The following is a 14387-nucleotide window of genomic DNA, read 5'->3' on the forward strand; positions in this document are numbered from 1 at the left end:
TGTTAAATGACATCTGGCCATTTGATGGGTATGGAGCTATAGTGCTATGCTCCCCAGCTTGAAGGCCTCCCTGATGGAGCTGGGCCTAGTTAATCATTGCCAGTTTCATCCCCAAACACAACTACTATCACCTTGGACACAAAACGGTAGCTGCTCTGGGTCATGAAGGCCTCTAAGATCAAACCAGGACGCTGATCTTTCACTTACTTTCTCAGAGCTGTATGAATGAAAGGGAATTATGCCAAGGGGTAAATAAAGTTAGGCTCTATCTAAGTGCTTTAAGATAAGGAGCTAGCTGAACCAAAGAATTATGGCAACACCCCAAGTCACCAGGCTTCGAAGAGAAGGCTTTCGAAAGCAATTTGAGGGGTTCAGTCTGGAGGGGATTTAAGCATTCCAACATAACATATTCCCATTCTGCGGAATTTTAGGGAGGGAGGGGAAGTGAGGGGAAGAGGTTGATGGGGGGTGGGGTTGCTCATCTTTGGATGCTGGGATACAGACGTCGGGATGCTACTTCTTCCTTTCAGAAGGAGGGTGGTACCGTGCTCCAACCCCTGTCCCCACCACACTTCCTGCCATGTAGTTCCTGAGCAAAGGGGACTTGAAATCTAGAGATGTTCTCTAATATACTCAGGATTTAAACATAAAACAAAACTCAGTCAAAAACCCGATGGTTTCATTCTCAAGTGAATCCTGTTGAATATAAATGAGCTGGCAAGCTAAATCAGATGCCACTAGGGCATCTGGACAATTCCATCAACTTGTATATACCTAAAACGTCCCTAGTTATTGACATGTCTCCTCATTAGACTATAAATTCTTTTTGAGGGCAGATTATGCAGACTGAGGGAAGAGACTGTGTTTTTGCCTTTCTTTGTATTTCCAGTGTTCAGCACTGCACTTAGCATATAGTAGGTGCTTAATAAATGCTTTTGATGCTACCTGGCAAATATGAATTAATATTTATAAAATGCTTAGGCACAGTGCCTTGCACATAGTAGGCACTGAATAAATCCTTGTTCCCTTCCCCTCTCTCTCCTAATAGCTGGTATTTTTATGGCATTTTAAGGTTTGCTGAATGCTACACACACACACACACACACACACATACACACAAATTTTATATGTGTGTATGTGTGTGTGTATGTACACATACATAACTTCATTTGCTATTTATCACAACCCCCTGAGGTAGGTACTACAGATATAATTATCTCCATTTTACAGTTGAGGAAGCTGATCACATGGTTTGCCCAAAGTCACAAAGGTAGTAAGTACCAAAGCTGGATTTGGGCCCGTGTACTCTGAATTCAAAGGCCAGGCTCTTTTGCTAGCCCTGAATACTCTGAATGGTGCCCTGCTATGATTGACATTTGCCTGCCCTGTTTTTGGAAATGCATCAGAAAAGAAAATAATATGAGTAAGGCCCTGCTGTAGTCACTAGCCAGTACCATAAAGATAGTGCCTTTTTCCATTTCCATATTTAAAGAGACGGACAGAGAAAAAGGCAGAAGACAGGTTTCAAAGAAGAAAGGTAGAAATCATTAGGGCCCCCAGGATAAGACTGAAGAAAAAGCACCAGGGAGCTTCAAAGAGAGGTAGGAAAAAGGGGAACTTTACAGGGTAAGGTTTAAATATGAAATAGAAAAAAATTAACATTTTTAAAAGGCAACATTTAAGTGGCTTTACTGTATGGCTATATCCCACCTGACCATAAAAATGGGAAGCCAAGGAAGTAGAAATTTGTATCCACAGCAGCCGAAAGAGAAGGCTCCCTCCTGAGCAGTATGGTGCCAGAGGCCCAGCTCTCCTGCTGTGAAGGCACATTAGGCCCATGTGCTTCTTTTATGAGAATATTTACCGCACATGCCTAGGAGCTTATTTTTAAACTTCAGTAACTCAGCAACTTGAACAGTTTATTTTTCCCTTAAGGTATCAAAAATGATTGGACCATAACATGAAACTGCTTACTAAATTGCTCTTACTTTTTAAAAAAGAGTCAGTTTTGAGTTATAGAGCCACAAGAAATGACCAAACCAGTAAGCAATATTTTTGAAAGCCTAGTATGACCTTCAGATTCTTAAAATACAAGGCTTTTTTTCTGTCTCTTCAACAAACTGCCGAGTGCTATTTTGTTGTCTGGCTAAAAAGATGCTACTGGCTAAGAACCATTCTAGAATAACTTCCAAGAAAAATTGACAAATAATGAAGATACATGTCTTAGTAGGAATGTTGATAGACTGATAATGCCAATTCCGTTTGCGAATATATCTTTGAGTTATATACTAGATTTTTCTGGAGTGAGATAATTTACCTTTTCTTCTCCGACTGGTTTAGCTACAAATGTAGAAAACGCCACAGTGATAAGTTTCTGAATTCTTGTAACTCTATCTTGTACTATGACTTTAATGCCAATCTAAAATGAAAAGAAAGAGAACTTTAGTGCTTATCAATCAATCAATAAACATTTATTAAGCACCGACTGTATTCAGTATTAGACTGAAGCATTCAAAAAAACAAACCAGCTATTCTTCTTAGCTTCATTTTCTAAAATGTCCTAAACCACAGTTCACTCTGACAAATACGCAAAGTTATTTCTCTAAATCACCGGTAAGCTGCTTGTCTTGTTTTAGCTTGTAAGGCACTGGAAGCAGAAGGGTAAGACATTTCCCAGGGAGCCATGACACAAAGGGATTAATTCTTTCTGGGTCTGAAGGATGTAGAAACTTAACCCCTCTGGCATAAACTGGACAAAGGTGAGGGCAGAAACATGAAATGTCTGGTACTGGTTAATAAGAACAGCCCTCTTTGCAACCCTGGATGCCCAACTTTACATGTCTGCAAAATTGTGGGAGAACTGGGCTAATTGTTCAGTGAATGAACATTTTCATTAGCTACAAATGATGGACATTCATTTTTGTGTCATCATCATCATATACAAAACCAATCAGCAATCTAATCTCCCTTTCAAGTCATTAATATTAATTATACTTTAAAACCTTTGATTAACCAAAATTCAACTAACCAGAACCCCCAATCAACCAGAAATCTATGTTATGTTGAAATCATCTGTCTTTCATATACCAAGAGGTAAAAGAAATATATGCACAGAGAGTCGGGGGACTCCCCCTTCTTTCCTGGGCTTCTTGCAAAGCAGGAGGGCCTCATTCTCTGTCTCCTTTAGTTTAACTTGAGCCTTCTCTCCCTTCCCTTTCTTGCTTTCCTTATGCAGACCAGAAGCCCTTGAATTTCTGAAAAGCAAAGCAACTACTCAAAGGGTATTTCTGTGACCTTAGGGGGTTTAGTTTTACTGGACATTGCAACCACAGTGTTCTATTGAGTATTCAAAACTTTTCATAGCTCTTTTTAAAATACCCCACAAATCGTAAGTACCTACAACATATAAGACACTGTGCTTGGCACTGGAGACACAAAGAAAGAAAAATTAAACTATTCTTACCCATATAGATATAAAAACTTTGAGGATTAGTACCTGAGCTGAGCCTTAGAGGAAGATAAGAATTCTAAGAGGAAGAGAACAGGATATAGTCAAACTAGCTGATTATTTGTTTGAGATTGTAAAAAAAGGAAAGTGAGACCAGAAGTGAAGGACTAAGAGAACAGGGAGGGATGGGTGACTTGATGACACATGAAGAACAAAAAACAGGTTTGGGAGAAGTAATGAAGAGGGAAAAACAGAAGGGTAGGAAATCATGATAAGAGAAGAGAATTTGCTAGTCCAAAACCATGAAGGTGGCACAATCATGCAAGATAGTGAGACCTCAGAGTGATCCCTACACATCAATAGATAAGCTAGATAGAAGATGTAGGTCATGGTGGTTGATAAGTTTGTTGAATTGTGAAGCCAATCTGACTCAAGGAGATGTAAAATATATATTGAAGTTCCCAAGTTTTAGGGTAGGGATTAAAATATAAAACGATAAATATATATATATATTTTATATAAAGCATATAAAAATATATAACTCTGGTACCAAAGACCAGAGTTCAAATGTGACTTCAGACACTTACTAGCTGTGTGACTCTGAGCAAGTCACTTGCATCTACTTCAGAGTCCTCAACTATAAAAATGCAGATAATAATAGTACCTATCTCCAGGGTTGTTATTAGAATCAAACGAGATTATATTTATAAAGTGTTTAGCACAGTGACTACCCATATTAAGTACTTATAAATACTTGTTTCCTTGAGAAAGAAAGGAGAGTGATCTGGCTGCTGGATTACACAGCCCTTCTTCAACTGTGGCTCTAGACCCCATATGGGGGGGCAAAAAATTTGGCAACAGTAAAAAGTTTCTGAATGCACAATGAGCAAAAATCAATTAAAAATCAAATGCCTAACGAATCTGAGGTGTTTCTGGCAGCACTTGCCCATACTGAATCACATAACTTCACTGCAGCCTTGGTTCTGAACACACAGTATGTGTACTTTGCACTGCACATGACCTCAGGCCATGCAACGCCAACCAGCTCTGCCAAAACTCAAAAATGGGTCAAAAGTGGAAGAACTTCAAGAAGCCCTGGATCACAGAAACAAGGATCTAAATCAAAGTGATATAAATGGAAGAGAAGTTGTAGAGTAATGGCAGTAGAGGGAGGGTCTGGAAGTGTTTACAAAGGGTGAAATCTTCTTTTTTATGGTCTTAGAGAATTGCTTAGGACTTTGAGAAGTTACATAAATCATAAACCTAGTACATGTCAGGAGTATGACTTGAATCTCCACCTTCCTAACTCCAAGATCAGTTCTCTATCTACTATCGGGCAGTGCCTCTCTGTCCTGGGCATGCTGATATAGCCCCATTATTTGTGTTATTTTGGGCAGCCTCTGGTGCTTCATTCAGCCTTTGGGTCCATAAGTCTTGTAGGAAACAGTTGAGAAACAGCTAGATGGAGGTCATGGTGGATTTGCATCGATCTAGCTATGCCCTCTCACCCAGTTTTCATGTTTGCATGTCAATTGACCTTGGAATAAAACTAAGCTAGTTAGCCATTTCAGAGCTATCAACAACTACATGAAATGAGAAGAAAATAAGATTAACAAGGATTTATCTAAAAACAGGCAGGACATAAAGGCACAAGTCTGTAATCTCTGTTACTGGGGGAATGGTGTTGAAGCTAGTGGATCTCTTGAGCTCAGGAGTGCTGAGTGACAGGGAACTAAAGCCGATCCATGAGTCTGCACCAAGTCCAGTACCAATTTTGTGAGGAACAGGGGACTACCAGGATGTCTAAGGAGAGGAAATCAAACTGTCAGAAAAGCTCTCATGCTGATCAATAGTAGGACCAGGGCTGTTCCTGTCTGGGTGTCTCAAAAAAACTCATCAGTTAAATTTAAAAACAAAACCCTAGGGGTATTGGGAAATAGGTCAAGATCCTTACTTTCCTGACTTTCCTCTCAAATGGCTAACTAGCTTAGTTTTATTCCATGGTCAATTGGCACACAAATATAGATTGATTGTAACAATGGAAACTGGGTGAGAGGGCATGGCTAGATCAATGCAAAGTCACTACGACCTCCATCTAGCTATTTCTCAACTGGTTCCTACAAGGCTTATGGGCCCAAAGGCTGAATGAGGCACCAAATGCTGCCCAAAATATCATAAATAATGGGGCTATATCAGCATGCCCAGGACAGAGAGGCATTGCCCTGTGGTAGATAGAGAACTGATCTTGGAGTTAGAAAGATGGGGATTCAAGTCATACTCCTGACATATACTAGTTGTATGACTTAAGTAACTTCTCAAAGTCCCAAGCAATTCCCTAAGACCATAAATTGCAGAACCGTTGCCAATCTATCTTTATTAGTGGAGGTAGTTCCCTACACCAAAGAAATGACAGGTACCAACAAAAACAAAGAAAAATCATCGTTCAACTAGGGCTATTTTAAAAAGAGCCATCAGAAGCTTTGAATGTTCAATAGAATGTTACAGTTGCAATGTCCAGTAAAACTGTGACCCCTAAGGTCACAGAAATACCCTTTGTATAGTTGCTTTGCTTTTCAGAGATTGAAGGCTTCTGGTCTGCATAAGGAAAGTGAGAAAGGGAAGGGAGAGCAGGCTCAAGTAAAACTAGGGAAGACAGAGAATAAGGCCCTCCTGCTTTGTAGGAAACCCAGGAAAGAAGGGGGAGTCCCTCTACCCTCTGTGCATATATTTCCTTTACTTTTCTGTGTATGAAAGACAGATGATTTCAACATAAAATGGAGATGATCTGGCTCATTAGTATCCATGAGATTGCCCATCAGTGCAGGTTTATCTTCTGGGTTTTCTAAGCATTAGTATCAGATATTATAGTAAAGACATGATCCCATTAACTGTTCCTCTTCACTGTGGTAAGATGAATAAGAAAAGGACCTGTGAAGAGTGAGACAACAGAACTTTTAAAAATGTAAATAGTATTTGATTTCCCCAATTACCTTTGAAAGACAAGTTTCAATTTTTATAAGATTGTAATTCTTTTCCCCCCTCCCCAAGATGGCAAGCAATCTGATATAGGTTATATATATATATATATGTATATATATATATATGTGCAATTATGTTAAATATATTTCTACATTAGTCATGTTGTGCAAGAAGAAACAGAACAAAAAGGGGAAAACAGGAAAAAACAAAGAGTGAAAATAGCATGCTTCGATCTGCATTCAGACTCCATCAGTTCTTTCTCCAGATGTGGATAGCATTTTCCATCATAAGTCCTTTGGAATTGTCTTGGATCAGATAAAAGAACTTCTTACCTCCATGCTGGTCTTGAATGCTCTGATGACTTTAGCCTTGATGTTGATGATCTGTCCAACCCTAGCGAGAAAGAGTCAAATTTCAGTTGTCTAGGCCTGGTTAATGCCAGATCTGAAGTTTATATACATTCAGCAAAGAGTGTGTGGGCTACAAAGCAGTTCCATCTTGAATGGTGAGATCCTGGTGACAATGTCCATGCATGATAAATTAAGGTCAAGAGCAAAAAGAAAAAAAAGCTCTCATTCCACCATAACACACCCTTCCCCCCAACCCCAACCACCCTAAGCCATCTGCTCAAAATACCACCTTAGCCTCAGGAGGAAGGCTGTGTGTGGAGAGCTACTGAGTATAAAATTGGCTCAGAAACATCTATTATGTTTTGACTATTTGCTGGTTGACTTACTTGAGGCTGGTTTGTGCTATTGTGTTTGTTTTTCATTCTTGAAGAGGACCAATGACACCACTGGGGCGATGTGTTAACTTATGTCTGAATTGGATTTAAGTGAGGCAGAGCTGTACAAAGTCATCAGCCTCCCTCTCTCCTCTAGAGTGGCAAGTGGCAAGTGGCAAGACAAAGGTCAAGAGACTGGGGATGCAATGGATGGCCTTGGCCTTTATAAATTAAGGTCTTTCCCAGGCCTCAGTTTGTCTCAATTCTTTTGTTTATGACATCAGATTTAATTGAATTCAGTTCAACAAGCATTTATTTAGCCCCTACTGTGTCCAGGCACAGTGCTAAACACTAGGGATAAACAAATTCAACACAGTTTCCTCTCTCAAGGAGCTTGTATTCTGTTATGGTGAAATGACATTTCAAAAACTCCATATAGAAAGTCTTTTTCTCTTTCATATCTCTCCCTTTATTTTTTCTTTTCCCTCACCTACTATCTCCTGCTATGTTTCTCTCTATGTCAGCTCGTATCATCAGCCTCTGACCTTAATTGGCTAAACCATTATTTCTGAGGGCCTGTTAGAAGACTAGGGCAGAGGAGAAGGCCTAGGGCAGGACAGGGTTGAGCTGATTAGGGAGGAAAGTATACAGAGAGACAGACAGACAGAGACACAGAGACACACACACAGAGAAGGGGAAAATCATCTTCACTTTGACAAACTTTTGTTCTAAAACTCAGGGATTTAGGGACTAGAAAGTGGGAGTTTTCTAGCCACAGGAGGAGAGAAGAATCCATGGATCCTCTAGAACCTCTGCCTTAAAACTAGATGCAGTTCAGGCCCTCAAGGATGTTACACTCTCACAGGCAAATAAGAATAAGATAACAAGATATTATTTAAAAACAAAATTTTAAAATAAATCCTAGGGTGAATATATATTTGTTTAATATTTCAAAGATATGTACTTTCTTCAAGATTTTTGCTATTTCCACAAAAACAGATTGCAACCCTTCTTTTAGTAAATTGTCTTCAAGAGTTTCTGTGGCTAATAATTTATCACCTGTGACTAAATTAGTCATGAACTTCTTCAGAATTGCCTTGACTGATTGTTCAATGACAGCAATATAGTATGTCACTGGGTATATCCTTGAAGTCTCTCTATCTTGGTAAGATATGCTCTCCTGGAATAATCTTTAATAAGCCAAGGTCATATTCATACCAGGGTGAGTCACCAGTGTGACACTTTTGTGGAGGATATCATTTATCCATCCATCCAACTATCCATCCATCCATCCATCCATCCATCCATCCATCCATAAGTCAGATAGGCATAGGAGCCTTGAGAATGGCCACACCTCCTAGACCATCAGTCCTTCTTCTAGCCTAGGCCTTATAGTCATTATCTGGAAGAGCAATTCCAGTGGAGAAGGGGCCAGCCATCCCCACCAATTATCAACCAATTGCCACACCCAGGGCAGAAAGACCCTCTTAGCTGAAGCAACAAAGCATAATGAGGGAGAGACAGGAGGCATCATGTGCTGGACAGGTCAGGCTACCACCACCACCTTGACCACCATCTCCTCTCAGACCTTAGTAGACACAGCCTAGGATCCTGAATCTGAGAGCCTTGGGAACAGTAATGCTTCTAGCCAAATGCCCTCAGCCATCATCTTGGGAAGCAAGCCCAGTGGAGATGCCACCTGGTGACAGCTCCTGCAGAGGCCACAGCCATAGTTACTGAAGACCCAGAGAGGAAAGTGCAAAGTGCTAGCCACCAAAGTCCCTGCCACTGACAAATGCTTCTACATCAGAAATTAATATCAGTTTATCAATGGAAATAATATTAAAGAAGAGATATTAATATCTGCTTTGTTGCTGCACCCTAAGGACCATCAGACTTTTCCATCTGACTTGCAGGTAAACCTCTGTTTGTTATCTCTCCAATAGAATGTGAGCTCCTTGGGAGCAGAGGCTGTCTTACTTTTCTATTTATATGTTCATCCCTTAGCATAGCACTTTGCACATAGTAAGTGCTTAATAAATGCCTTATTCATTCATTCATCTGTATATTTTCAGTATTTATTATAATTATTAAATAAAGTTTTATATTTCCTGTTCTTAATTTAAGAGACAAGCGAGTTGAACATTTTACTTTTCTTTGAGGAAAATAAAACCAAAATTAAGTTATTTTTTGTAAATGGCACTAGATTGATTTTTTTCCTGTAGGTCAGCGGCCCTTCATGGAACAAAGGTTCCCCACCCTTGCTTTAAATAGCCCCAGAGGAATTCTGCAACACACACATGAAATGTCACAAAATGGCAAAACCAGAGATCACTAATGAGGTTATGACTGGAGTGAAAATAACAGAATTTAGAAATGAAAAAGATACAAAAAATAATCCATGGTATCCCCTCAGGAAGGTATATGGCACCCATTTTAAAACTCCTTACTTGTAAATAGGTACATTCTTCCTGGAAAAAGGAAAATGGGTGAAAGAGGTAGCATAGATCCTCAAGAATCCATTTGACGCAGCTTTAGAAATTCTGGCTCACTATAATATCATTAATGACTCAAGGAAACATGATGTGGACCCTCTGTATGTTTGTATCACTCGTTGCCTGTAATTTCACACTTTTCCACACCAGCAAATGCTATTTAGAAGTGATGGGGTTAAAAACCACTTCCTATCTTAATCTGGAAGTTTGTCAGTACTGCTTTGGGATTAGCTTCTCTCCATGGGTTATTATATGTCACTTATGTGGGTATAAAAAGAGTTAAGCAGCAGTTTGTATAGTAAAGATGGACAAGTTCTTAAGATGCAGAAGTTAGTAAATTTTTCCCTGTTTTCTGGGGTGGTCCAACCCTAGTAATAGATCATTCTTACACAGAGATCTGGCTCTGTTACTGTTTTGCTCAAAATCTTAACTGGCTCCATATCCAGGGTTGTTGGGAGGATCAAATGAGATCTTATTTGTAAAGTGCTTTCTTAATGCTAGGTTATCATCATCATCATCACCACCACCACCACCATCATCATCACTGTTCTCAAGCCAAATTCAAATTCCTCTGCTTGGCATTCAAAGACTTCTACAACATTGGCTTACCTTTCTAGTATTACTTCATGTCATTCCCCTCCATACTTTCCAGACTTTAGCAGAACTAGACATTTCTCTGCCCCTGGCATATGCAAAGCACGCTCATATTTCTGTGCTTTTTCTCAAGCCATTCATTGTCTCTGAAATGCCCTTAATTCCTCTTTTCTCCTATAAAATTTCTACCCATCCTTTGAAGCCCCTCTCAAATGTCACTTACTGGGCCAGAAAGGTCCAGCAGATATCTTTCCCCACCCCACTACTGACAACAAGCTACCTTAGTTTTGTAACTCTCTAAAACATTTATCATCTAATAATATGCTTTATGGCTACAAATTCTAGTTTATAATTTTATAGATATAATTATAATATATCATTATAATATAATATATATACACAATTTATTATTTTATAAGGAGCAAAATGAGCAGAACCAAGAGAATATTGTATACAGTAACAGCGATATTGCTTTAAGAACAACTTTGAGCAACTGAGTCATTTTGACTATTATAAATACCCGAATTAACTACAAAGAACCTATGAAGGAAGACACTATCTGCATCCAGAAAAAGAACTGATAAATAGATGTATAGGATGATTTTACACACACACACACACACACACACACACACACACACACACACACACATACATATTTTTGTGTCTAATATAGCCATCTCTCAGGTTGGGGGGAGCAAAGAAAAAAAGGAAAAAATTACTTGATAACTTTATTATATATTTAAAAGGAATAGTAAGTTGTACATGATAGAGTCATAGTTTCATGTGCAATCATCTTTTAAAAATTCTACTGTTATGGAAATGCTTGTGTTATTTCATAAATTAAAAATAAAATTTAATTTAATTTTTAAAATGTTGATATTTTAATCTCCTTACTAGATTTTAAGCTCCTTGAAGGCAGGGAGTGTTTCTTAACTAAATTTTGTATCTTATGTGCATACAACAAAGTGTTCTGAACACAGTAGGCACTTAACACACATCTTTTGCATTATACTGGATTGTAATATTTTTAAAAATGTTTCTGGTTACTTTATGTGGTTGCTACATTTTTAATTGTTCTGCTTGACTTCTTTCCCTTCATCTCCTATAATCTACTGTATCTTACTAAAAGACTAGATGCCAACTTAAACTTCCCAGGAAAACTCTTTGGTGAAGCTCTAGAATCTATAGTTAAGTTAGTAAAGTCAACTAGAATTTAGCAATAAGAATATGGAAACTTAGATGGACTCACAGAACAATTGGACAAATATTATTTAAATATATCACTTGTATCTTATGTGTCTTCAACAACGTGTTCTGAACACAGTAGGCACTTAATACACATCTATTGCATTATACTAAATAGCAATATTTTTAAAAATGTATCTGGTTACTTTACATGGTTGGCTTATGATGCACAGGCTAAGATAAACTAAAATGATATTTTATCAGGGTCACGAATTGTGTGAAGCAAAGCATATTTCCACTGACTAGGTGGTCATAAAATGGTTAGCTGCTCATATTGGACAGGAGAGAATGGTGCAGAGGTACAAAAATAAATTGGGGGTCTTTTCATGTAGGTGAGTCACCTCTGTCACATTGGGCTTGGTCACCACGACATGGAAAAACAAGGTGGAGGGCCTCTAGTTAACTATCTTGATTAAACAAGTGAATTTACAATCTACAGCTCACAGCTCTGAAGCTTAATATATAGAACATATAATCACTACTTCATCATATCAAAGTGATTAATAATGATTAGATTAGAGTAGGGGTCCTCAATGAATCCACTTTCTTAGTAAGTCTGTTTATCCAACCATATATGCTTCTATGTTGATTTCCGTATATTATATACTTAATTTTGTTTAACTTTTTATTTTTTAACTAGTACCAAATAGTTTGAATGATTAGTGTTTTGTAACACTGATGGCACTATAAGGCCACCTTCCTTCCTACTCTTTTCATGATTTCCCTTGAGATTCCCTTGAGATTTGTTGCTACAAATGAATTTTTGTATTTTATTTTTCTAGCTCCATAAAATAACTTTGATTGATATGGCACTGAGTAAGTAAATTAATTTAGGTAGTATTGTCCTTTTTATTGAGACAACACATCCTTGCAGATAAAGAGCTGGCCCTGGATCCAGGAAGACCTGGGTTTAAGTCTTACTTCTGGCTGTTTGACCCGTGGTAAATTACTTAACCTTTCATTGCCTGCAGGTAACTCCCCAAGATTATAAATTACAAGAAAAGGTGCTGACTTGCATTGGTAGAAGGAGTTTCCTCATCTGCGAATTCCCTAAAAAGACAGGTCCAGTCATTTTTACTATATTGGGATAACCCAACCATGATCAATGAATATCTCTTCAAATATTTGAGTCTGTTTTTATTTCTGTAAAGAATGTTTTGTAGTTGTATTTATTTAGATTTTCTGTGTGCCTTGGTAGGTAAATTCACAAATATTATGTACACTCTAGTTCTTTTGAATGGAATTTCTCTTTTTCATTTTACAGTTGAGAAAACAGGCAGACAGAGGTTAAATAACTTGCCCAGAGTCACACAGCTAATAAGTGTCTCAAGGCTGGATTTGACCTCAGGTCTTCGTGACTCCAGGCTTAGCCCTCTATCCACCATGTCACCTAGCTGAATAAACAAGGATTTCCTCTACAACATATCTATCAAGTCATCATCCAAAATTTGCAGGATGAAAGGAACATTCTCTTTCTTCTGAGGGAGCCTAGTACACTTCTAGATAACTCTGATTGTTAGGAAGTCTTTTTTTACACCAAGTCTAAATCTTGTACCATGGTAACTTCCACCTATGGTTCTTCGTTCTGCCCTTTGCGGTCAAGCAGAACACATCTAATCTCTTTTCTATTGGTCAGGGCCTTCAAATACTTGCCTTTTCCCCCAGTTCCTCTCTACTTCAGGATAGACAATCGTAGTTCCTTCAACCAATCCTTAAAAGATCTTTCATCATCCTGGCTATGTTCCTCCAGATTGCCCTTTAGTTTGCCACTGTTTTTACTAAAATATGAGAGGCAAAATAGAACCCAATATTTGAGGTGGAATCTGACCAGGCCCAGTAGGTTTACCGCCTCCCTAATACTAGACCCTACATCTCTTTATGTAGTTTAAGATCACATTGGATTGTTGTTAGTGAATCACACTATTGACTTCTATTTATAACATCATTTATATTATATATATATATCCACCAAATGCCCACTCCAATCAGGTCCTACATCTAATGCAATGGATTATTGTAAAAAAGTCCCTTTAATAAAAACGTATTTCACTCCCATCCTCATCCCCATCCCCATCTCCCAGTTCCAAGTAAAAGGCAATTCACAAAATGGCAAAATCAGTCTAGAAAAGTAAAAACCAAAAGCAAGAAACTGAAAACAGTCAACAAAGAGGTTTCCTGGGGTCTCGGGAGATAAAAACTGTTTATATATTCTCCTTGCACAAAGGTGCCCACACCTGGGTCCCCAATCAAGCCACCTGAGGGAAAAATTAACTTAAATTGCCCCCAGGTTGACTCTTATCATAAATTGGCAACAACAGCACTCAAGCCTCCCAAGTTCCACTTGTGTTCTGGCCCGCAACATCATCAGATGTTTGTCAGGACAATTGCTGTCTGGCCATGCCTCGCCCATGTTGGACTTGTGAAGTTTGTCTTTTGGACCCAAGGGTAGATTTTTGAATGTATCCCTATTAAATTTAATCTTATTCAAATAAGCTCAATGTTCTAACATGTCAAAATATTTTTGGATCTTGGTTCTGGCATCTAACTTGTTGGCGATAGCTCCCAGCTTTGTGTCATCTCTAAGTCTGATAAGCACGTCATCTTTGCCTATGTCCAGGTCATTGAAAAATTGTGAAACACACTAGATCCCTGGAAAACACCGCTAGAGAGAGACCTCCTGCCAAGATATCAAGCTATTATTGACTACTGTTAAAAAAAAGTAGGTGAAAGGCATGCTGTTTGGAAGACAGATATTGAAAATATATTAAAAATAGTTTTTAAAACTCTAAAAAAGAAAACTTACTCTTTCTGTATTCCCTTAGAAATAGTTGAAAGCATCATTTTAATCGGAGTAAAAGGACCTGAGAGATGGACTGTGAAACAGAGACAGCTGTCTCAA

General features: G+C 38.4%; 1 protein-coding gene across 1 annotated transcript in view; it reads right to left on the reverse strand.

Annotated features, from left to right (window-relative positions):
• The window catches only part of ACOT12 (acyl-CoA thioesterase 12), a 75246-nt gene that overhangs the window by 52304 nt on the left and 8555 nt on the right, over window positions 1–14387 (reverse strand). Inside the window, exons 3-4 of the mRNA XM_036764717.1 lie at window positions 6760–6820; window positions 2318–2419 (exon numbers count right to left, since the gene is read on the reverse strand). Of these exons, the coding sequence (XP_036620612.1) occupies window positions 2318–2419; window positions 6760–6820 (163 nt within the window). The remainder of the gene's footprint in view (window positions 1–2317; window positions 2420–6759; window positions 6821–14387) is intronic.

The sequence above is a fragment of the Trichosurus vulpecula genome, chromosome 1, assembly GCF_011100635.1.
Source record: "Trichosurus vulpecula isolate mTriVul1 chromosome 1, mTriVul1.pri, whole genome shotgun sequence".
Taxonomy (NCBI): Eukaryota; Metazoa; Chordata; class Mammalia; order Diprotodontia; family Phalangeridae; genus Trichosurus; species Trichosurus vulpecula.